The 25,211-nt window shown below is 45.3% G+C and overlaps 1 protein-coding gene across 9 annotated transcripts in view; it reads left to right on the forward strand.

The window, feature by feature from the left end:
- Positions 1–416: 416 nt before the first annotated feature.
- The window catches only part of RCBTB2 (RCC1 and BTB domain containing protein 2), a 31,582-nt gene continuing 6,787 nt past the window's right edge, over positions 417–25,211 (forward strand). For 2 of the 9 annotated variants that reach the window (XM_079979834.1, XM_079979835.1), the window contains exons 1-10: positions 1,157–1,671; positions 5,260–5,385; positions 5,724–5,874; positions 8,694–8,860; positions 9,848–10,006; positions 12,743–12,850; positions 14,765–14,907; positions 18,451–18,641; positions 22,738–22,864; positions 22,981–23,120. In XM_079979834.1, the coding sequence (XP_079835960.1) occupies positions 5,260–5,385; positions 5,724–5,874; positions 8,694–8,860; positions 9,848–10,006; positions 12,743–12,850; positions 14,765–14,907; positions 18,451–18,641; positions 22,738–22,864; positions 22,981–23,120 (1,312 nt within the window). In that variant the 5' untranslated portion in view covers positions 1,157–1,671. Of the gene's footprint in view, positions 479–1,152; positions 1,672–5,253; positions 5,386–5,723; positions 5,875–6,839; positions 6,940–8,693; positions 8,861–9,847; positions 10,007–12,742; positions 12,851–14,764; positions 14,908–18,450; positions 18,642–22,737; positions 22,865–22,980; positions 23,121–24,234; positions 24,341–25,211 lie in introns of those variants that run through there. The other 7 variants (XM_079979833.1, XR_013839646.1, XM_079979838.1 and 4 more) reach the window with 7 other exon arrangements.

The raw sequence follows: 25,211 nt of genomic DNA on the forward strand, positions 1-25,211 counted from the left end.
GGTCTCTATCCTAGAAGATGGCCACCACTTTTCCCATTTTTGGTCACTGTGCATTTTGGAATGTTTCGTGTCTACCTTTACAAGGATTACCGTGAAATTGTTTTATAATTGGTTCATAAAAAGTTAGGCTTTATTTTATAAATTTATGAGCTTCAAAGTCCTGAGGTCGAAAATCCTCTATACATTTATTTCTACCCTGCATTTCCACAGCGTGGCAATTTCTTTGTCGAGGGAGGAGAATTGCAAGCACGATCGAAGAATCTCTGGATCCCTGCCTTCCTCCTCCTCCTCCTCCTCCCCGGCAGGAGACGGGGCTCCGGGGCCGCCAGAGAGGAAGGAGCCCGGCTCCAGGGGACGGACGCGGAGGCCCAGAGCGCGGAAGAGCCCGGCGCCCGGCTTGGGGGCCGAGGCGGAGCGGAGGAACGCGGCCGGCGCCCGAGGGCGAGGCGGGCCGGGCAGCGGCGGCGGCGGGAGGACGGTGAGGCCGGGGCGCGCGGGGGGCTCAGGTGCGGGGGTCCCTCTGCAAACTGCGCCCGGGACGAGGCCTCCCTTCCCGTCCCTCCCGGGCGCAGGAGCAGGCCGAGAGGAGTCCCATCCACGGAGAGCCCTTGATGGATGCCGCACTTGGAAGCCGGCCAGACCCTCAGCTCCGCGGGAAAAGGCGGCCTGAGGCGCCGCGCCAGAGCGGCCTGCTCCCCCGGCTCTGGGCGGCCGGGACTCGGGGGGGGGGATGTGGCCAGGAAAAGGGCCCCTCGGCTGGGGAGAAGGAGGCACCAACCACGCTGCCTTCCCAGGGAGCCCCTGCCGGCAACGAGCTCTCCAGAGGTTTGGGGCGGGGGGGAGAGGAGGTAAAGGCCCCCTGGACGCTTAAGGCAGGCCCAGGCGACTCTGGCTTCCAGGCCGAGGGAGCCGGCCTTGGTCCACAAGCAGCTTTTCCATGTGGCCAGCAGGACGCAGAATAGAAGAAGAGAATTTCAGCAGCTGCCTTGGCTATCCATAAGGCACAGAGTCAAAGCAGAACTGTAGATTTCCGCAAGATAGTTTTGCCTATGCACAGCAGTCAGGACAAAGAAGCTGTATCTAAAATTTTATTTGTACTATTTTATTCCTATGCAATGTTGGCGTTGGTGTGTTTTATATGTGCATAAGTTGCATAAAAGTTGGTTTTGCAGATGAATATATTTCAGCTTTTGTTTGTTCTTAGAATTGCTGGTTTGTGTCAACTGTAAGCCAGTCTGAGCTCTTGGAGATGGGCAGGATAGAGAGGAATTTTGATGGGTCTGCTCATTATGTCTATGAACATCAGAACTGTTTAAGATGTTCATGCATCTGCTGAGAGGCACTGGTTGTGCACTAAAGAACTACAGCCAATTAGTTATCTGATGGTGCACAGAGCATTCATTGAGAGAACACTGGAAATATGTTTGCTGCATAAAGCCACAGTCCTGTATGGACTTTAAAAACAGCATTTCAAAAACTACACACACAGGGGATTGTTCACAGCTATAATGGGGAAAATGTCCCAGATGGTGGCTTTAATCTTGAGATGTTGTCAGACAGAGCTTCAGAGATTGCCCTAATCACCTCTTCCTCTTATTTTTCTAGGCTACAGAAATGGCATAGACTTTCATCTCTAAATGAGCTAAACTAAGACTTGTTGATGTTGAAAAGGTAAGATTGGTTCCAGACCCCAGACCAAGTGGCCTGCAAGAGTTCTGTGACACAGAACCTGTGAGCCACAAACTGAACTGAATTAAATTTCCATATCATAAATTAAAGTGTTTGCAATAAATGGTGTTGAATATACATTATTAATATATTTAATTGAAAATATACCATTAAAACACATTTAATATATTAATTTATTACACAAAATATTATGCAAACATTATTGTAGAAGGCTATGAGCCACCTCCCCATTCTCCCCTCCTCATAGGACCACTGGTGCCACTGGTGCCATGTGGCCATTATGGAAAGGCTAGAAGGGGAACCAGCAGCAGTGGCAGCTGCCCCACAGTTAACTTCACCCCCCCCCATCAAGGGCGCTGTGGACAGTGTGGCCTGCAGCTCACCCCTTCCCTCATCCGACCTCAACCCCCCAACTTCCACAACAAGCACAGACCATAGGTAGGGGTGACAGAGCATCAACATTTGGAGGGCCACAGATTCCCTGTCCTTGTTGTAAAGGTTACCTATTGAACTTGTGCACATTTCCTCCGGAGTAAGTCCCATTTATTCCAGTGGTTCTTACTCCAGAGTAATGGTGCCTCAGATTGCAGCCTGTGTGCCTATAACATACATGGTACACTATGGTACATGGCGTTCGAGAAGCAGCCCAAACAGCCAACTTGCCTGCCTGCCTTTTTTTTAAGCTGCACTGTCAGCTGCCCCTTGTGGCTGCAAAGGACATGCAACAGCTATACGTAGCTGTGTGCAGTGCAACTAGGACCCTTGGAATGAGAAGGAGCCAGAAGATGGAGTCTGAGCAGAAGCGTGAAGAGAAGAGGCAGCTTGGGACATCCATTCATTCCCCCTCCCCCCTCCCAAAGGCTGCCTCAGTGCAGGATGGATGCCGTGACGCAAACCTCAAGCCAAGGCTCACCAGCCGCGCTCTCTGTACTTAGCTGAGCCTCCCTGGATTCAGAGATGAAAATCGCCAAGAAACCACCCGTCACGGAGCCATGAGTGAAGTCTACTGTGGTGTGAGTCATATACAAGGAACCTTGGTTGTTATACAACACTGTGCTAGAAAGGGGAAGAGGGGAAATGTCATCCTTCACAGGCCGTAGCAATTTGGTCTCTAGTATGCCTACATACCCCTTCATGGATCACTGCCTTGCCGTGGCGAAGGGGCTTGAAGAACTCAGAGAAGCTATGAACTATGCCGAGCAGGGCACCCAAGATGAACAGGTCATAGTGGAGAGTTTTGACCACTCATGTATGTGGACCGAGAACTCCCAGAAGTGCAAGCTGGATTTAGAAGAGGCAGAGGAACCAGAGACCAAATTGCAAACATGTGCTGGATTATGGAGAAAGCTAGAGAGTTCCAGAAAGACATTTACTTCTGCTTCATTGACTATGCAAAAGCCTTTGACTGTGTCGACCATGGCAAACTATGGCAAGTTCTTAAAGAAATGGGAGTGCCTGATCACCTCATCTGTCTCCTGAGAAATCTCTATGTGGGACAAGAAGCTACAGTTAGAACTGGATATGGAACAACTGACTGGTTCAAAATTGGGAAAGGAGTACGACAAGGCTGCATTTTGTTTCCCTGCTTATTTAACTTATATGCAGAATTCATCATGCGAAAGGCTGGGCTGGATGAATCCCTAGCCGGAATTAAGATTGCCGGAAGAAATATCAACAACCTCAGATATGCAGATGACACAACCTTGATGGCAGAAAGTGAGGAGGAATTAAAGAACCTTTTATTGAGGGTGAAAGAGGCGAGTGCAAAATATGGTCTGAAGCTCAACATCAAAAAAACGAAGATCATGGCTACTGGTCCCATCACCTCCTGGCAAATAGAAGGGGAAGAAATGGAGGCAGTGAGAGATTTTACTTTCTTGGGCTCCATGATCACTGCAGATGGTGACAGCAGCCACGAAATTAAAAGACGCCTGCTTCTTGGGAGAAGGGCAATGACAGGCCTAGACAGCATCTTGAGAAGTAGAGACATCACCTTGCCAACAAAGGTCCGTATAGTTAAAGCTATGGTTTTCCCAGTAGTGATGTATGGAAGTGAGAGCTGGACCATAAAGAAGGCTGATCGCCGAAGAATTGATGCTTTTGAATTATGGTGCTGGAGGAGACTCTTGAGAGTCCCATGGACTGCAAGAAGATCAAACCTCTCCATTCTGAAGGAAATCAGCCCTGAGTGCTCACTGGAAGGACAGATTGTGAAGCTGAGGCTCCAGTACTTTGGCCACCTCATGAGAAGAGGAGACTCCCTGGAGAAGACCCTGATGTTGGGAAAGATGGAGGGCACAAGGAGAAGGGGGCGACAGAGGACGAGATGGTTGGATAGTGTTTTCGAGGTTACCAGCATGAGTCTGACCAAGCTGCGGGGGGCAGTGGAGGACAGGAGTGCCTGGCGTTCTCTGGTCCATGGGGTCACGAAGAGTCGGACACGACTAAACGACTAAACAACAACAATGCCTACATAACAGGGAGTCCACGAGAGAAACGATCTCTAAGTATATTTGTGCTGCTGCAGTCCCAACAGAACTCTGGCAACAAAAAACCCAGACTTCAGTCTCTGTTTTGTGAATCTTCTTCTGCTCAGCTCAAAAAGGAACTCTAAATTATATGTAATGTACTTATAAGTACCTCATTCAATGGGCTGTGGGTTGGACTACCCTGCAATAAAGTGTTGTGACGTTTTGTAGGGTTGAAAATGAATGCTCTTCATTTGTGGTGACTGACATGCAGTAAACAGGAGCTGGCTCTCAAGGAGTCGATTATGTGGACAAAGCATGTACCGTGATACCTCGGGTTACAAACGCTTTGGGTTACAAACACTTCAGGTTGCAAACTCTGCTAACCCGGAGTTGAGAACTTTGACCCAGGATGAGAACAGAAATCGCGCAGCGGTGGCGCAGCAGCAACAGGAGGCCCCATCAGTGAAAGCTAATTAGTGTAATTAATTAAGAATGGTTTCGGGTTAAGAACAAATTAAGTTTGTAACCCGAGGTGCTACTGTGTTGCTAAAGGAGAAGCTACAGATCATAGTACAGTGGAACCTCGGTTGTTGAACGTAATCCGTTTCAGAAGACCGTTCAACTTCCAAAATGTTCAGCAACTGAGGTGCAATGGGCGGTTGGCAAATTCCATTGAGAAAATGGAGAAATGCACCTCGGAAGCCGTTCGACTTCTGAGGCGTGTTCAAAAACAGAAGCATTCACTTCCGGGTTTTCGGTGTTCGAAAACCAAAACGTTTGGCTTCCGAAGCGTTCAACAACCGAGGTAACACTGTAGCAGATACATGTATTTAAAAAAATATAAAGTGGGAGGAAGTAGTTTTAAAGTGATATGTGTAGTTGGGATTAGGTTCATAATTTGCTGTCCTATTTGTTTTTCATTTGTCATTCGGTTGCCTTTTCTTACTTAGTTTATATTCACATTTATCTTTAGTGAAATGGACAGGACAACTGTTTCAAAACAATGTAATACTTGTGGTGATTTTTTTAAAAAACAGTATGAGAAGAAGCATTTAACCTATATAGACCAATCTACAATATATTGTTTTTATTGGAACAGATGTTGGATGTTGGGAAATGGCCAATATTTGCTCTCCGCTCTCAAGAGGAGTTGAAGTTAATTCGCCAGGCCTGTGTATTTGGCAGTGCAGGCAATGAAGTACTTTATGCAACTGAAAATGATGAGGTAACTTTTGCAGATATAACAATTAATAACTGTTTGTCTCTACATAATGTTTGTCTAAGCACGCATTGGATTAAGATTTCCAGGACGCAGAACTTCAAGGCGATTGCAAGCACAGTAAATGGTACACTAGGAGTGGATGTCAACTTGCCTTGCACAATTTTTTACTGTGCCAAAATAGTTATCCTCGCTGCAGAATTCTGATTTTCTTTAACAAAGATATAGTTCTAATTAAAATATCTGACAAAATCTTAAAAAACTGTAACTATTTTATTAAACTTTCAGTCTGAAATGCTATGATAGTAAATATTTTCTGTACTAACAGTATCACTGTGTGACAGGTTTTTGCGCTTGGCACTAACTGCAGTGGTTGTTTGGGAATCGGTGACACACAGAGCAGCATTGAACCTCGAAGGTTAGATACTTTATGTGGCAAAAAACTAGCCTGCCTCAGCTATGGAAGTGGCCCCCATGTTGTTGCTGCTACCACTGGTATGTTGTGTGCTTTTCAGTGTGGTTAGTCTCCTCTGTTAGTCTACTTTGACAGGGATATTTAATTTTTAACTGTAAGAGAAAAGCAGTATCTACTCTTTACACTGATAAGGAAGAACATATTAAGTTTTCAATTCTGGGGTGATTATTGAGTCTAGTTCCTTATTTTTTCATGGGAATACTTGTGTTACCACCTGGATGGTCCAGATCTTGGGACTCTTATGATAATAAATGAAAATGGTCTGTTAATAATGTTTTCACTATTAGAGATTCAAAAGCAGATAATGAAGGAACAGTCATATTTTGCTGGTGAAGCCAAGCTCAGATTCAGAAACACCAAGCGACAACATGTAGAAACACTAAGGAAAGAGCAAGGCTTTCCTAACTCTTAGAATATATCCATGTTACACTTTCTTGATTCAGTACTCTCAAGCCTATAAAGGCTATGGGGCACGTTTCTCATGAACTGCAAGAAGATGAAACCTATCCATTCTGAAGGAAATCAGCCCTGAGTGCTCACTGGAAGGACAGATCCTGAAGCTTAGGCTCCAATACTTTAGCCACCTCATGAGAAGAGAAGACTCCCTGGAAAATACCCTGATGTTGGGAAAGATTGAGGGCACAAGGAGAAGGGGACGACAGAGGGCGAGATGGTTGGACTGTGTTCTCGAAGCTAGCAGCATGAGTTTGACCAAAGTACGGGAGGCAGTGGAAGACAGGAGTGCCTGGCATGCTCTGGTCCATGGGGTCATGAAGAGTCGGACACAACTAAACAACTAAAGCAAAGTTGAAAAGCTTTTTGTAGTTGCTGCCTCCAATCCCAGACCGAACTTGTTTCAGCAGGCCTTTCCCTGTTGATTCAGTTCTACAAGGTTGGGTCGTAGAGAGGGTGTGAATCTGGATCAATGCACTGTTGAGATAAATGGGATAGCTGATTGGGGTCTTTCCCCCCCTTTTTTTTTTAGCAATGAGAGATTGCAACACTAAACCTAAAAGATCTGTTTCATGTGTCCCCTTGCAGGATAAAGTTCCAGTAGGAGAGAATATTATACTTTGAGATGCATAGTCAAAACAAAATAAAAAAATTCCTTCCAGTAGCACCTTAAAGACCAACTAAGTTAGTTCTTGGTATGAGCTTTCGTGTGCATGCACACTTCTTCAGATACACTGAAACAGAAGTCACCAGACCCTTCTATATAGTGAGAAGGTGGGGAGGGGTATTACTCAGAAGGGTGGTGGGATTGGGTGATTGGCAGATAGCTGTGATGAGCCTATTGACGACTCTTAACGACTGCAATAGGTCTTACAGGAAAAAGCAAGGGGTGAGAAGGTGAAAAATGGCTTTGTCATGTATAATGAGATAAGAATCCAATGTCTTTGTTCAGACCAGGTCTCTCCATGGTTTTAAGTTTGGTAATAAGTTGCAATTCAGCAGCTTCTCTTTCCAGTCTATTTCTGAAATTCCTTTGTAATAGAACAGCTACTTTGAGATCTTGTGGGACGCAGGTGGCGCTGTGGGTTAAAGCCTCAGCGCCTAGGGCTTGCCGATCGAAAGGTCGGCGGTTCGAATCCCTGCGGCGGGGTGCGCTCCCGCTGCTCGGTCCCAGCGCCTGCCAACCTAGCAGTTCGAAAGCACCTCCGGGTGCAAGTAGATAAATAGGGACCGCTTACCAGCGGGAAGGTAAACGGCGTTTCCGTGTGCGGCTCTGGCTCTGGCTCTGGCTCTGGCTCTGGCCAGAGCAGCGATGTCACGCTGGCCACGTGACCCGGAAGTGTCTCCGGACAGCGCTGGCCCCTGGCCTCTTAAGTGAGATGGGCGCACAACCCCAGAGTCTGTCAAGACTGGCCCGTACGGGCAGGGGTACCTTTACCTTTTACCTTTACTATAGAATGTCCTGGGAGATTGAAGTGTTCTCCTACTGGTTTCTCTGTCTTGTGATTCCTGATGTCAGATTTATGTCCGTTTATTCTTTGGCGTAAGGTTTGGCGTAAGGTTTTTTTCCTGTAAGACCTATTGCAGTCGTTAAGAGTCGTCAACAGGCTCATCACAGCTATCTGCCAATCACCCAATCCCACCACCCTTCTGAGTAATACCCCCCACCTTCTCACTATATAGAAGGGTCTGGTGACTTCTGTTTCAGTGTATCTGAAGAAGTGTGCATGCACACGAAGCTCATACCAAGAACTAACTTAGTTGGTCTTTAAGGTGCTACTGGAAGGAATTTTTTTATTTTGTTTTGACTATGGCAGACCAACACGGCTACCTATCTGTAATTTGAGATGCATAGTAAGCATGGAGATTTTACTTTGCCAAAAAGAGGAGGGGGTTATATAACTTCGCACATTCTCCTCAAGATTTAAATTGTTTCATTTGAAGGCTTGACAATATATGGATTGCTAATAGAGCACAACCCATCCCTTTTACTTTTTTGAGCCATTATTGTCTCCATTAATGCTTGCTAATGCTTAAATTGACATTTGCCCTTAATCGTGTTCTATTGTTGTTGTTTAGTTGTGTCCGACTCTTCGTGACCCCCTGGACCAGAGCACGCCAGGCACTCCTGTCTTCCACTGCCTTCCACAGTTCGGTCAAACTCATGCTGGTAGCTTCGAGAACACTATCCAACCATCTCGTCCTCTGTCGTCCCCTTCTCCTTGTGCCCTCCTTCTTTCCCAACATCAGGTTCTACATAGTGGTTAAATCACAGCAGAGGACAATATATGGAACAAAAAGCTTCAGCCATTGTTTATTTTTTCTCTTTAGTTGGGAAAAAGATAGCTTGTAATGTTTTCAAAGTTATTTTCTTTTTATATTGTAGAAGGAGAAGTATATACGTGGGGACATAATGCTTATAGTCAACTGGGCAATGGAACAACCAACCATAGTTTAGTTCCTTGCCAAATCTCCACCAACTTGTTAAACAAAAAAGTGGTTGAAGTTGCCTGTGGCTCACATCATTCAATGGTTTTAACATCTGATGGAGAGGTAAGAAAATATATCAGAATCTTGTTCAAGTAACTTTGGAATTTTATATCTAAAACAAAAAGGGGCAAGCACTCTGGATTGGATAAAACTGGGGTGTAAATTGTATGCTGATAGCCATCTGAAAGTTCGCTGGGCTACATTGGGCTACTTTTGGGCTACATAACCACTGCAAAAATAATGTCTCTTTCCTTAGTTTCTGAGGTTAGACAAGGGGTTGTGTGTTGTTTTTAAATGTACTATATTATCCCAGATATGGTGGGATACTAGCTCAGATACATGAATACTCACACTGCTGTCCTAGTAACTGTTTCCACAAACAAGAGGCAATCTTATCTAGTATCAAGAAACCAAAAATGAAAGAACTCTTTTTGAGATGTAACTTCCAAATAATATTTGCTTCTATTTGTTTGCTTTTGGGATGATTTCTTCACAGATCTATCAGTGACATGAATTTTCCAGAAAATTTTGAGTCACAAAAATTTCCATTAGCCTAAATCAACTGAGATTTTAATTTAGCATTTGTCTTTGACATAAGTGTAATCTTAAACATGTTTATTGGAAGTAAGTACCATTGAACTAAGGGACGCGGGTGGCACTGTAGGTTAAACCACAGAGCCTAGGGCTTGCCGATCAGAAGGTCTGCGGTTCAAATCCCTGCGACGGGGTGAGCTCCCGTTGCTCGGTCCCTGCTCCTGCCAACCCAGCAACAAAGTGCAAGTAGATAAATAGGTACCGCTGCAGCGGAAAGGTAAACGGTGTTTCCGTGCGCTGCTCTGGTTCGCCAGAAGCGGCTTAGTCATGCTGGCCACATGACCTGGAAGCTGTACGCTGGCTCCCTTGGCCAGTAAAGTGAGATGAGCACCTCAACCCCAGAGTCGTCAACGACTGGACCTAACTGTCAGGGGTCCCTTTACCTTTACCATTGAATTAAATGGGCCTGGCATTTCTTGGGATTATAACCATATAATATAGTTTGCTTCTTTACAGGTTTATACATGGGGCTACAACAATTCAGGGCAAGTTGGATCTGGCTCAACAGCCAACCAGCCAATTCCACGGAGAGTCACTAGCTGCTTACAAAGCAAGATTGCAGTTAACATTGCTTGTGGCCAGATGTGCTCAATGGCAGTGGTAGAAAATGGGGAGGTAAGAGATTTCTTCAGAATTAAAAAGGCTGTTTTTCTTTATGGTGTGTAATCTTGTGGTTTAAGTTGTTGACAGTGTCTCCCTACAGTAGACAATGCTGCTAATTAAGGCAGATCTTTAATTATAATAAATCTGGTTAGATAGATTCTGACCGAATATTCTCTCCTGGTGTCTGGAGAACAACTGTCTCTTAACATTCAGAATAGTGCTTCCTCCTGTCATTAAGGCTCAATTTCTGATTTCACCAGGGTAAACTCCTCCCTCCAAGCTGGGCACAGTTTTGAGCATAGAAGCTTGTGAGTCCTTCTTGTGCTCTGTGCCTCCTCTTACAAAGTATTTGAATGAAAGTCTATTGTGCTGCAAAGAAGAGTATTTCAGAAGGTCTGAGGAGAGGCCCCGGTGAAGATAATTGGGTATCCATTCTCCTTCCCCCATGCTAGGTTGTGCAAGTATGTTGCAGTACGGTTGTGCGGCAGAGCTGTCAGAATGCTCTGCCCCCATCTTCACAAGGAAGCACCAATCTCAGTTACTAGAGACTCTGCATTGGAGGTGCCCAAGAGGCAGAGCAGATGGCAGGCCAGTCTGCCCATGAGGCGAACTGAAGCAGCCATCTCAGGTAGCAGAATCACACAATGACAGCTTCTGGTGAGATCTCACCGGTAGCTGCTTCTGTCACCTTTACCATTTCACCTTAGGTGACAAAATGGATCAAAGGAGCAATTCTGTATTGGAAGTTTGGAGTGTTAGGTCTGTATATGGACAAAGTGCAGCTCTATTTTTTATGCTCCTCATGAAGTCTGTTAACAGCTGTCTAGAGACTGTCAACAGGCTGAAAGTTGAATCCAGAAAACAGATTTCGATGGTTAAACTGGGGGATAGGATGTTTGTCAGTACCAGATTGGTAGCTACATAGATTTGGGCTACCTTCTGTCACAACTTTAAAATATTCTTCCAAGGGAACCTCTCTGACTGGGTCCTTTCTGAGTGTCCAAGTTAGTGAAGGCTTTTTTGTTCCCTTGAGCTTTTAATAACTGCAAATCCACCTCCCCATGTCTTCATTTACTCTGTGGGCCAGATCCAACAAAATAGTAGCAGCAGCTGGAGGCAGCACAAGGACTCCCACTAAAAGGGTGAGGCTTCCCCACCTCCTAGCACCGCACATTCGCTCCTCCAAATCAGCTCTGGGGTGCATGTGTGTCACGTCAACATGTGGAGGGAGGGAGCGGAGATTGTTCTGTCTGGCAAGAAATGCTTGCGCTGATGGAACAATTGTAACAGTGCATGGTTGAGTGCCACCCCTCCACTGCTGCTTGCATGGTAAAGCAGAGGAAATGCCACCCCTGGCCATCATCCTCTTTGCCCTAAAAATCAAATTTGTGGGTGAAAGGGAGTCGTAAAACTGCAGGTTTTGTTTAGGTCTAGTTTGGGGGCAATTCCTCAGGTAATTTCCCATCCACAACGCATAAGCATTAAAGGGCATGATAAGTTGAAAGCTGCTGAAGGGGAAGTGGGCAGAGTCTGGAGAAAGAACTGTGAGCGGAGCAGTGCCCTTTTTCCTTCCTTGAGACCGCCTGGGAGACTCACCAAACGTTCTGAACCAGGAACTGGGTGTGGACCAAGGGACCGGTTACTTTTATAAGCTATGTGACTTGGTTGCTTTAGTTTGATCTTTTTACGTAGTCATTTATGTATTGTAGTATTCTAATTTTTCTGGCTTCGCTTTTATTTTTATTGATTATAGTCTAGTAATGATTTATTGTTATTGTTTGAGAGTGCATTTCTGTTTAATTATTACCATATTTTTCGCTCTATAAGACGCACCAGACCATAAGACGCACCTAGTTTTGGGAGGAGGAAAACAAGAAAAAAAATATTCTGAATCTCAGAAGCCAGAACAGCAAGAGGGATCGCTTTTGTCGCTGTGCGGCAAAAGCAGCGATCCCTCTTGCTGTTCTGGCTTCTGGGATAGCTGCGCAGCCTGCATTCACTCCATAAGACGCACACACATTTCCCCTTACTTTTTAGGAGGGAAAAAGTGAGTCTTATAGAGCAAAAAATACGGTATTTGCTGATATGTAGGGAGTAAATTTAATAGTGTAATATACCCTAAATGGATCATTGCATATTGCTTTATTTTACATAAGTTGTTTATTTTAAGGTCATATTCTTTATCATGGCTCATTTGCATTGGATTGGATTGTTATATGATGTGTGATCTTTGATGTATATTTTGTTGTTGTTATTTCTACAGCTTATAACCTGCCTTATAGAAAGGTGGCATACAAATTAGAAGTGAGATGAAAAGAAAAGCCAGGGGCTTTAGCTGCTCATGGGATCAGTTTAGGGGCAAATGCAGAAAACCATTGGACAGCGCTGCCTCTGCAACCTGAGAAGTCTAGCTAGTGTGTGTCTAACTTAATACTAAGGTTATAAGGCAGCAGCTACCCAAGCAAATTGGGGCATTCAGATGTTTCCCTGATCAAGCAGGTCATTTCATCACCCCTGTACACATAGATATATTGGACTGGGCAGGATCTTTTCTTGTTAGATGCTTCTCAGGTGAATGCTAAGGTCCCATGGAGTACAGAACTGGTTCTAATGCTTAAGGAAACGAAAGGGGTTTTCCCCCCTCAAAAAAGTGTCATAGTGAATTACACAAAGATTATAGGGGACTCCTGTTTCCCTCTTCTTTACTCTTATTCCTGCAAACTAACTGGAATTATCTTCCTTTCTAAGGTTTACGTCTGGGGATACAATGGCAATGGTCAGCTTGGATTGGGCAATAGTGGCAATCAACCAACACCTTGCAGAATAGCAGCTCTGCAAGGCATCCGTGTGCAGCGGGTAGGTCTTGCTGGTTGCCAGGCCTTCGTTAAAAGCTTACCCTACTGGGCTATGTATTTCATCTTATATACTGATAGCAAGCCTGTCCTCCCAAGTGTGGATACTGATGCAGCCAAAACAGCGCTATCCCATACAGGAGGGAAGGTGGCAACATGCCTGGGGGAAGCTGCGGGTTTACAGAAGCCCAAAATATATTTAGGAAAAACATTCAAAGGGGGAAGGACCCCAAAAACAGCTCTGTGAGCCATGCTCAGTTGGCATTTAGTGCTGATTGGCTTTTGTTGGGCTGAACTGGTGTGTGGGAGACAGAGAACGAGCAAAGTATTTGGAAGAGGGTCTGCTTAACTGGAGTTTCGAAAAGGAGCACTCTGCACTATCTTATCTCATCAAAGAAATTAATGTTTTATCAGAGATACTGTCTAAAGTGACTTGAGTTATCAGTACAGTGCCATTATCCTGAAATGGATTTTCTAGATGGGTAAATATTAGGGACTGGGCAAGTATTCAATATGAGACAGCTGAAAATGGGAGCACCCCCAGAATCAACGGTCAAGCTCAAAACAGATTAAAACACAAGTCTACATGTCTGGGTAGAGTACAATGCAGATACCTGACGGGTGTCAATAGACAGAGAGTTCCAAAGGGTGGGTGCTGCCATGCTAAAAGACTCATTTCTTACAAGTGCTGAATGAATAGTGTGTGGCACCTGGTACAGGGTCAGTTCTGCAGGCAGAAGTTGTCAAGTGGGCATGTATGGGGAAGTGGATATGTGGAGGAACAAGGTTCAACTAGGTAGTGTAGAAAGAAGGCAGAACATAGAGGGTTCTCGCTCTCAAACAGGGAAGTTAAATGAGATTTGCTGAATGCTTGGCATATTCTGAAAAGATGATTTGCAGTTGCACAGGTAGGATATAGGAAGAAAAACCAGCCGCCTTGAAAGAATCAGAATTGCAGAGTTGGAAGGGAACCCGAGGGTCATCCAACATGTGCTTCAAAACCTCCAGATGAAGATTGTTCCACAGCCAAACAGCTCTTAGTGTCAGAAAATTCTTCCTGATCTTTAGTTAGAATCTCCTTTCATGTAACTTGAAGCCATTGGTTTGGGTCCTACTCTCCAGAGCAGCAGAGAACGAGCTTGTTCCATCTTCCTTGTGACAGCCCTTCAAATATTGGAAGGTGGCTAGCATATCTCCTCTCAGCCTTCCCTGCTCTCCTGCAGAAATAAAAGGACTCAAAAGAAAGGGGTGTGAGTGTGTGCAGACACACACTTCTTTGAGTGAAGGGTTTTGTGGGGGGGAAGCTGGGGAGACTTTTGCAAGCTGCAAATGTCCCATTCATTAGTGTAATAAAAAAGAAACCTAAATTTCAATGAGAAAAGACTTATTTCCCAATAACTTGGGATGAATTAGCCTTATTTCAGTTTTGTTTTTTTACTTGTTCCATAATGTAAGTTAACCTGAGCAATGCTGGCCCAAGACACTTAACTGAGTATTTGTAGATGTGTTGTGATTGCAGGGACAACTGTTTGAGATAGCCCACCTTCTGCCTTTTCCTGTTTCCTTGGCTCTTCCTAATCCTGCATAAGGTCATGATAGCCTCCTGTCAGTTCTGAATTTACACATTGTCTAAGTGTCAATCTGTATACGCTCTATGTCCTGCCACATGCAGACAAAAGACTCTATGATATGTTGGAAGCTGGTATTTCAGTATTTCTCACAGAATCCGAGAGAGATGAGCTTCTTAAATTCTGTTTGTGAATCTTGAATGGTGATAAATGATTCAACTGTCTTTTGCATTTGGTTTTTTAAATAAATACTTCTCCAGAAATGTTTTTAAAACCTTTAATAAATCTTCTTGGATGCAAAATGCAAAAATGTAAGAATAAAAATTATTTTAGCTGCTTTTCTTTTCTAGGTTGCCTGTGGCTATGCACATACCTTAGTGCTAACGGACGAGGGTCAGCTGTATGCCTGGGGAGCAAATTCCTATGGCCAGTTAGGCACTGGGAATAGAGGGAACCAGTCATATCCTGCACCTGTTCCTGTGGATAAAGACAGGTAGGATCCTGCTAATAATCACGCAATAAGCAGAATTTGTAGCCTGTACTGCAGCAACTGTGGGATTTTTTTCCCTTAGACATTATCCATAAGTAAGGAAGATAGTAAAATTATTAGACTGTTCACATTTCTGAATATAAAGCCTATAGATCTGTACAAAGGTGCTTTGGCAATAAAAGAATAATTGGGAAAGAGCAACTTGGTAGCTGGAAATGGCAGTATATTTTTCTGTCTTTCTTGGAAACAGCAGCTTATTTTTGTGTGTGCTTTTAAGCTGTTGTTTCCCAGTATGAGAAGTGCAAGGCTTTAAGAGTGTGGATATTAGAGCTGCACTTACAACTTATCAAGCTAGGACTACGCATTACTAGTCCACTTCCCATTTCCAGACACTGGCTGCTCCTTCTCTGCTTCCCTGCCAGAATGAGGTGGAGACATCTGCAGAAGAGAAGCAGTGGGCAGGGGAATCCCCAACAGTTCCCTTTTCTGCCAAGATATGCTTCCCGGTTGCCTGCTAATCCCCCTTCCCAATGCTGTTCTGCAATAGAGAGGAAGCAGTTCGCCTATTGGAAATGTGAGGTGCTTGGTAAACCCAGACAAGAGGTGTTGGCTGGAGACTTTCCTTTTTCCATAATTTGCTTCTAATACCGTATTTAACAAATGAGATATCAATTTGTACTTGGATAAGGATCACAGTTATCAGATGCCTTTGGGCACTTCCTGTATGCTTTTATAATCACATCCAGGAGAGTGATGTTTTGCTTTCAGGCAGGTATGCTGTGGTTTGTGTAGACAAATATAATATAAGCCACACCTGCAAATAAGCCGCACCTTTAAAATCCAATTTAAAACTGGAAAGAAAAAGAAACAGCAGCGGGGGCCAGCTGGACAAGGAGAGACATTCTGCTGGGGGCGCTCAGCTCAGCTCAAACCACGCCAGGTGGGGTGGGACGGCGGGAGCTGCTGCGCCGCCACCATGCATTCCCGCTTTGCCTGCCCCGCTGCTGATAATCCCACCGCTCCTGGCACCAGACAGGCACCCCCCTGCTCCATTAACAGTGGCGGGCAGGCAGAGGGGAACTGCATGGTGGGCACTGCTGCGGCAGCCCCTGTCGACACTTTCCATCCCACCGCCTGCCACTCCTGGGCACCCCCCCCCCGCAAGTCAGCGGAGGCGGGAAGCGGAAAACGGCAGCCACCAGCCAGCCACCCGCCACCCCTGCTTGCCAGGGCTCCAGCCAGAGTTAGAGTTAAAGGGGTGGGAGTTCACGGCATGTCTGTTTCAGCCAATTTTTGTAAGGTCGTGAATTTAAGTCGCACTTTAACTTTTCACAGTCGGAATTTGAAAAAATAAGTACCAATACGGTATTTATTTCATAAAATTTATGCAATGCTTGGTTTATGGTATTGAAATAAGCTCTGTGAGAGCCAGTGTGGTGTAGTGGTTAAGAGCGGTGGACTCGTAATCTGGGGAACCGGGTTCGCATCTCCACTCCTCCACATGCAGCTGCTGGGTGACCTTGGGCCAGTCACACTTCTCTGAAGTCTCTCAGCCCCACTCACCTCACAGAGTGTTTGTTGGGGGGGAGGAAGGGAAAGGAGAATGTTAGCGACTTTGAGACTCCTGAAGGGGAGTGAAAGGCGGGATATCAAATCCAACTCTTCTTCTCTTCTTCTCTCTTCCAGTCTCAGATGGCATCACTGGGTGGGTTGCATCACTCGCCTGACCTCCCTGGGGCTAAGACACTGCTGCATCTTGGGATGGAGGAGGCCCATGGGGGGTGAGGTCAGTGTGGTACAAGCACACTGTCAGTATCAGTCCAGCACTCCTTGCCACTGCTTCACCTGTCCCTGTCCTGGTATGCAGCAGCAATTCAGCCAGAGTGAGGTCAGCTCCTCCAGGCTGTCTACTTCTGCTGTCTTCATAACCCATGATTTAAAGTTGGCTTCTTTAAAACAAAGCATGATTTGGCAGAAAGGCTGTGTGTGTGTGTGTCATATGACAACAACCTGCAATTCATTAAAAACAGAAGGGAAATTTTCCAATCTTGTTGCTGTGCCCTAACTGTAGTTGGCAGTGCCTGAACTTGTTGCCATTAGGGTAGACCATGGTTTCTCATTGCCTGAATTCATGTTTGCCCACAAACTGTGGTTTGTATGAAGCTGACAAACTAGAATCTGAAATCATAGCTTCAAGTTGTAGTACTGGCTAGTTTGCTGTGTCTGAGTTCAAAGTCCATTAAAAAAAAACAGGGCAATTGTTTTGCATAAAGAGGTTCCTGCACCATGGAGATGAATGACTTCATGAAATTATGAAGTACAGTCCTCAGTTGTGAAATAAAAGCATATAAAAATATTGAAAACATGGTTTGAGTATTGTATATTTGGAAGCTCAAACAACTAAAGTGTTAATTTGGCCTAACACAATCTGGTGTCATGTTATGTTTGAATGGAGACTAGACCTTTTTATTTGAGAGGCAGAGGTGTGTCGTGCTTTCTTGAGAATGGCAGATTACAGAGTACCTGATTCCTTAAGGCAATTCCTGCAAGCAACAGGGTGTGGTATCCCACTGCCAGGGAGAGGGAGGAGCAAACACCATAATAGCTGTGGACTTTGAGGACCCAGGAACAGTGGAAGCCAGGACTACTGAAATGCTTTATAGGTCCTAGAAAACATACGGGTTGGGCATAGAAGAACACATCATAAATTTATAGCACATGACCCGCCCCCCGCAAAAAAAAAAAAGATTCTGGGAACTGTAGTTTACCCCTCACAAAGCTAAACGGCCTCGGTCCTGTATACCTGAAGGAGTGTCTCCACCCCATCATTCAGCCTGGACACTGAGGTCCAGCTCCGAGGGCCTTCTGGTGGTTCCCTCACTGTGAGAAGTGAGGTTACAGGTAACCAGGCAGAGGGCCTTCTCGGTAGTGGTGCCCACCCTGTGGATCACCCTCCCATCAAATGTCAAGAGAATAAACAACTATCCCGACTTCTAGAAGACACCTGAAGGCAGCCCTGTTTAGGGAAGTTTTTAGTGTTTAATGCTGTATCATTTTTTTGATATTTGGTTGGGAGCCACCCAGAGTGGCTGGGGAAACCCAGCCAGATGGGTGGGGTAGAAATAATATATTATTATTATTATTATTATTATTATTATTATTATTATTATTATTATACTTCCCAGCACCCTTAACAAACTACTGTTCCTAGGATTCTTACTGTTCTTACTATATATTTATTTATAACCCACTTTTTCCCCTGACAGGGCTAAAGGTTGCTTACAGATAAAAACAAGAATTGCTAAAAACAATGTGCAGTGTCTAAAGAGAGTTTGTTTATAACTGATAAATGTGCCTAGAAATGCAAGTCTAGCCATCAGAATTACAGTCGAGGCAAGGGATAGGAAAGGCCGTTAGGTTACAAATATGCATTTTATCTACCATAGTGGTCCTGGAACAATGGCCACCTGCAGCTAGGACTTCTGAGCTTTGTCACTGCATGTTGTCCTTATGCCACTGTTTTTTTATGTTTGCTTTTAAATATAGAGTCGTAGAGATTGCTGCATGTCACTCTGCTCACACTTCTGCTGCTAAAACCCAGGGTGGCCAAGTGTACATGTGGGGTCAGTGCCGGGGACAGTCTCTCACTCTGCCGCATCTCACCCACTTTGTCTGCACGGATGATGTGTTTGCTTGTTTTGCTACTCCTGCAGTGACTTGGCGTCTCCTCTCAGTGGGTGAGCTTCAGACAAATTTTTTTCTGTTTGCATTGCTGTATCTTACTTAGTTCTTGAAGATATGTAAATAGCATTCTTTTCAGTGGTATAGTTTGGATCACAGCTTGGTGGAAGAAATAAGCCCCAAGTCCTTGTCAGGGTTGGCTCTATCTCCTCTGACATGGCTTCTCTTTAGGTGAAAGGCAGGCCTTCTGCCATATTGGTCCTAAGGGGCACCTGCCCCCTTAACTTGGACTGCTGAAGGCTCCTTTCCGTCTGGTGTTCTGCTGAATGTGCTCTTAAATCTTCCCAGGAGGAGAGGAAAGCTCCAAACACCGCTGCTGTGATAGCAGTTGGAAAGCATCTGAATGGCACAGGCCTGACCATTCTGAGAGCTGTGGAAAGCCCTTCCCTAACTGTGTTGCAGGTCTGAGCAACTGCAGAACCACAAAGGAGAATTTGCAAGAAGCTCAGCCGTAGGCCAGGAGTAGGGAGCCTGGGGCCAAAATGCACAATCCCAGACTCCTGGGATTCCCCCCAGGCCACCCCGCTCCCTGCACATCGTCCTAGAGCAGCCTTCCTCAACCCTGGGTCCCTGTGTGTTGTTGGACTACAACCCCCATCATTCCTAGCAGCATGGCCAGTCAGGGATGATGCCATTCAAGAACATCTTGGGGCCCGAGGTGAGAAAGGCTGTCCTGGAGTTTTCCTGCCTGGCTGGAATATGTCCCTGCACTCTAGTGTGCCTGGCTGGAGGACAGAGGTGGGGTGTCAGTGTGTGTAGAAATTAGCCTCCTGTGCATCAGTAAAATTTACATTAGTTGGCCTGCCCCCTTTTGCTGGCAGCCCTGCCCACCCGCAGTATGTCAGCTCTGGCAGGTTCCCTCTTCCGTCAGATCTGCTGCTCCCTTCATATGGCACCGTATGTCTGCAGTGACCTCATCAGTCAGAGTGAGAAACAGAATATCCTGGGATATGGTTAGATTCCCACTACGTTGTAACCAAACTTCCAACCGGAAGTAGAAAAGAAAGACAAGCAGCCTGGTGAACTGTCACCAGCCAGCTCCCACAGCGCTTCTGCAGAACCATCCTGCCCCAAGAGAAGCAGTCACAAGCGCTTTTGCTTTTCCCATTTTGTTGTAATTTTTAAAAAGTAATCCTTATCATTGTAAAAATATTTTGTGAACTGATTGAGGTCAGCTTGAAAAACAATATATGTGTTGCATACACGAATGCCTCCTACTGCTCAGAAGGCAGGAAACGCAATCCTAAAATTCCTGTCGGTCTCTCAGTTTGTTTCCTGCCTTCGCTCAGGGTCTGCTGATTCTCCACCGATTCTCCTACAAGCTCAGCTCATTCTGCCTCCTATTTCTGTCTCCTCTTCTCTTTAGCCTAGTTTAGCCTTCTGTCTTTTACTGCTCTCCTCTTTGCTTTTCCTTTGTTTTAAAAAAAGCACATGTTTATTTGCCCAGCTCCCTGGTGCAGCTTTCCCTTTTTACTTTGCCTCCTTTTCTCCCTGTCCCAATAACTCCATCTTGGAAAGGATCAACCCGTAAGACTTGTGGCAGCAGCAAACGCTGCCAGGTCCTTAAGAAAATGGGCATATTCCGTGGTAGCAGTTGGCAAATGCCTCTTTGCTTCATCTTCCTAGACTGGTGAGCTAACATTTGGGACAGTCAAGTTGCTGTAGCTGCAAGGAGGAATTTATTGCCAGTCCCACTCGATTGCCCTCCACATCAGACAGTCTTGGCCTTGCTGCCCAAAGTGAAACTGCTCCCTCAAGGACCCACCAATCTCTGGGTATGCAACAAAGCAGGCACCATCTTGAGTAAAACAGTTATGAACACAGGCCATCAGATGGTGCCTGGAACCTGCCTCAGGCACAATGCCTCTGACTCTCTTGGGGAAGCCTCTGTAGAGGCCGAGGTTTAGACCACAGAGCCACCCATCTCCCTTATTGGAGGTTCCACCAATTGCCAATCAGAAGGTTGGCGGTTCAAATCCGCATGATGGGCCGAGCTCCCATTGCTGTGTCCCAGCTTCTGCCAACCTAGCAGTTCAAAAGCATACCCGTACAAGTAGATAAATAGGTATTGCTGTAGCAGGAAATTAAACACTGTTTCCGTGCACTCTGGTTTCCTTCACGGTGTTCTGTTGCACCAGAAGCAGTTTAGTCCTGCTGGCCACATGACCCGGAAATCTGTCTGTGGACAAACGCCGGCTTCCTTGGCCTGAAAGCGAGATGAGCGCCGCAACCCCATTGTCGGCTTTGACTGGGCTTAACTGTCCAGGGGTCCTTTGCCTTACCTTTAACAAGCTGAGACAATGTCAGCACAGCAAATCTCCTGAGCAGGTAGACCTCCCCCCCCCCCCAGGGACATCCCTCCTGTTTCTTAAGTTCCAGCTTTCTGTTTACAATTAGACTGTTTTCAGAAAAATAAAAAAAATCCATTTGCTGACATTTCATGCTGTTTGATTTCCTTTTTCTTTCACCCATAACACTGGCATAAAGAGTACCAGGAGTGGGTTTGCAGGCTCTGAGCCACCTAGATAAAGAGATCTTCGGATCTTGAAATATGGGTCCCCTCAACAAAATTTAAAATTCGGCTTTGTAATTCGGAATTTATGTGATGTGATTTGATTTGATTTGATTGGCCGGTTAATAAAAAATATTTTTTTAAAAAAGAGAGAGATGGGGGAAACCTTTCCTTGCCCCCATAGCTATGGGCCATTTTTTTTGTTAAAACTGTTGATATTGTTTCACCCCATAGCTTTGTGGGGAAGGGTGTCCCATTCTATGTTTTCTAGGTGGTTTGGAGGCTGCATGGCTATTTCATTTGAGGCTAAGCAGCTCCCTTTGCCCCTCAGTGGCTGCAGGTACCTCAAGCACATTTTCCTTGAATGCTAAAACTGTGTGGGGCAGATACTGGTGCTGCTCCTTCTACTTAGAGCAGGCACTTAGCCAAGGCAGCATTGGGGCAAGGGGTGCTTCAAAAGGTTCTTCCGGGTTTCTGAACTGCTCTCTCCCCACCCCACCCCACCCCGGTTGTGATTGACCTTTGGGGTTGTGCTGGAAGCCTCCAACACCATCCAGAGAACGAGTGTTACATGGTACCCCAGACTCCACAGCACTGCGGCATTCCAAGAGTCCTGCCACTTAGCCTGTGTTTGTAGAAATGAGGCACAGAAGAGACTGTGGTGTCTTTAAGATACATGGTTTATTAGCATACACACACACACACACACACACACACAACTTGAGCCTATGATGGAGGGGCTCACAGCAATACACGGTTATTTTTCTCCCATGGCCGTCGCCTTCGATTTAAACTGCCACTATGCTTTTTCCTCTAGCTTATATCAGGCAAGCTCCAAACCTGAAACTCCACCCTTGAAATTCTTGCACTGTCTTCTGCTAACTACCCAGAGCCCAAGGGATAGGGGGAAAAACCATAATGGCAGTTTGTGAGCGACATCAAATTGAAAAATTGGGGGGGGGGGGCAGAGCTCAGAGCAATGTGGGCTTTCAGTTTAAATCCAAGGCAACAGATGAGGGCCATAACCCCCACAAGGGATGGAGTCGCTTTCCTTCTTTGCTCAGTGCTGTTCTGTGTTAGCACTTTGGTTTTGTATTTATAATCAGATCCATCATAGCTGGTATTCAGCTCAGCCAGGGCTCAGAACTGGCGGCAGAGCTGGAGGAACTGCCCTGCAGGTCCTTGGTCCCTTAACTGCCTGCCCCTGGCCGGGGGTGGGGGCCTTAGACCCCTGGTTGCTCCATTCTGCTCTTCAGCTTTTTAGGTTGGGGCCTGGGTGTAAACTGTGGGAACTTCAGCAGCTTATGTGACAAATGAGGATGTGGTTACCACTCGGTCACAAGCCAAGAGAGACAATTCCTGTTACGCAAAGAACTCCCGATGTGGCCAGGCCAGGGGTCATGTTCTAAAGAGAAGACTGGCTGAAAGGCTGTCCCCTCTCTCCCTTGGTTGCATACGTGATTGTCAGTTTCCCTTTCCTTGAAATGCTCTTGCCTGCTTCTTTTGCATTGGTTCATGTGAAGAGAGGGCCGAAGGGAGAGGCAGTGTGTTTTAAATGTATTCATTGGTGTCTTGTTTAGAGCCTGATGACCACTTAACAGTAGCTCAGTCAATAAAGAAGGAATTTGACAGTCCAGATAATGCAGATGTGAGATTTCAAGTGGATGGAAAATACATTCATGTTCATAAAGTCCTTCTCAAAATTAGGTATGGAACTAATATTCCCACCCTTTTTTCTCCATTTTTGTTGTTCTGTTTTACAACCAGAATCAAGCTGCTTGCCAGTGACGTACCTTATTTTCCTTTTGTATGTAATTCTTCAGGTGTGAGCACTTCCGTTCAGTACTAAACAACAATAACGATGAAATTATAGAAATAAGTGAATTCTCCTATCCGGTTTACCGAGCCTTTCTGGAATACCTGTACACGGACAGCATCAGTCTTCCTCCTGAAGATGCAGTAGGTAATTGGAAGAAATGGGTTCATTTAGAAGAGCTGAAGTTCATTTCAGCAGGCTTAAAATGTAAAGTAGTTGAATGTATTGAAAAGCATGTGATACTCTTTAATACTTCATATATTTTGAGAACAGCCCTTTTTTATTCTGATTATTCATTTGTTTATATAGGTGTCCCCCCACTTATGTGCGATCAATTTGTGCACCATATATACACGTGGCATTGGGAAATAATTTAATTTAAACTTGGAAATGGTGTGAGAGAGCTAGAGAGTCCTTGTAGCTGGAGCTGGAAGAGGGCATCAGTGAAGACAGAGGAAGCCCTGAAGAGACCTGAGGCACAGCAGGGCTTTTTACAGCTGCTTAACTTCCCCGCCTAACAGCTGATGCATGGGGTAGCGCAGCAGCTGCCAGCCCCAGACCTTCAACTCCAGATATTGTATTGGGGAGAGAGTGGGAGAGAGCTAGTGAGCAGGAAAAAAGGGGGTTTGGAAGCTTTTTACATGATTTCTTCACATGATTTCAGTTATGCACATGGGGCCCCCACGCACGTGGTAGGATGCCTGTACATTGAATTTCAGAATGGAATCTGCTGCACTAACTTTCCACTTCCAGCATGCAGCATCCTTACTGTGTATTTGAGAATTCATGGGTCAGTACATTGGATGCATTTATGAGTCAATGCACTGGAGCAATCAGCATGTATTTGTCCAACTTGTAGCCTTTGAGAAAGGCCTTAATTAGCGGTAAAGTGGGTAAATTATAATTTTGTGTGCATGTAGTTGGATAGACCTGTATGTGTCACAGGACATTTTGAATAAATGACAAAATAAGCAAAACCTTTGTTGGATTCCTTTGGAGGCCCCCTTACTTCAGCACTCATACAGCCTTTCAAGATATATCTGATTGGATTTTATGTGATGTAAGCGGGACATGGCAGAAAGAGCAATTGCCTGATGATAATCTGGTCATCCGTGGTATTTTTCCCCAATAAAACAGGGTGTGAATTCTGGTTTTGCTTTTAACAAATGTCCAGTCTTGTTTTAAAGTTCTCTAAGCAAGTGATCCTGGCTTATTGGAAGGAGCTGAGCAGTAGACCTTAAGTAGCCTTATCTTTTATTAGCTTTAGCAGTACAGAATTCCTGCCCTCCAGATGAGGGAGCCAGAGGGTCACCTGCCCCAGGTGGTGGCAGGAGGAGCCCCAGGTGCACTGCTCAACTAACCTGCAGGTAATCTAAGAGGCTTTGCCCCTATTTGATTATTTTCAGCATCCCTAATTTTCCTAATGTACCATTTGCATACTTGAGCAAAATTAAATCACTGCTTCTCCCCAGGCTGCAGTTTTGATAAAAAATTATCACAGTTATGCTGGCGTTCAGCATAATTGCTCAATTGATAATATGACCTTTGACAATGAAGACCCAATAGTATTTCACATCTTCCGTAAAAGAAGAAGTGAAATCTCGATTATTTCCCTTTTCATTTTCAAAAAGGAACACTGCATAAGCATTACATCACATAACTCCCCACAACAAAGAATTTATATAATGGGAACATGCAATCCATAGCAGTTGCCAGACGCTGTTTGGGGTGGGAAGTGCAGGCAATTGTCACGAAAGTCAGTGTGAAGAAAAGGGAATGAGGAAATGGTTGCTTTCATAACACATATAGTCCGCCTTACTTTTTCTGCTAGAGGCTCTTAGGCCTCAGGAATCAGGATGGGGGTTGCTCCGTCCTGACTGATCACAGGCAGGCCAAGCCAAGCTTCTCCTGGCTGCAACCTCAGGTCTTCACCCACTGAGTAGGAAGGTCTGAAGGGGGCAACTGTTGCACATCCAGCTGAATGCCTGGACAACCAGGATTCCCGATCCAGTGGGAAACTGGAAGTATGTTAAATAGTGTCCCCAAGAAGCAACCGTGCAGCTTGTTAAGCTACAAAGCTGTGGTCTACCAATTTTGATCCATGAAATACAGGACTATAGCGAATGCATTTTTCCTGTCTTATTCCCCTTCTGGGCAGTTATATTAAGATCCAGAGTTTCTGCTTCAGGGAAACCTTAGAAAAATAGGGATGAGTTAAAATTGTGGAATGCAAATAGC

Source organism: Podarcis cretensis, assembly GCF_951804945.1.
Source record: "Podarcis cretensis genome assembly, chromosome: 1".
NCBI lineage: Eukaryota > Metazoa > Chordata > Lepidosauria > Squamata > Lacertidae > Podarcis > Podarcis cretensis.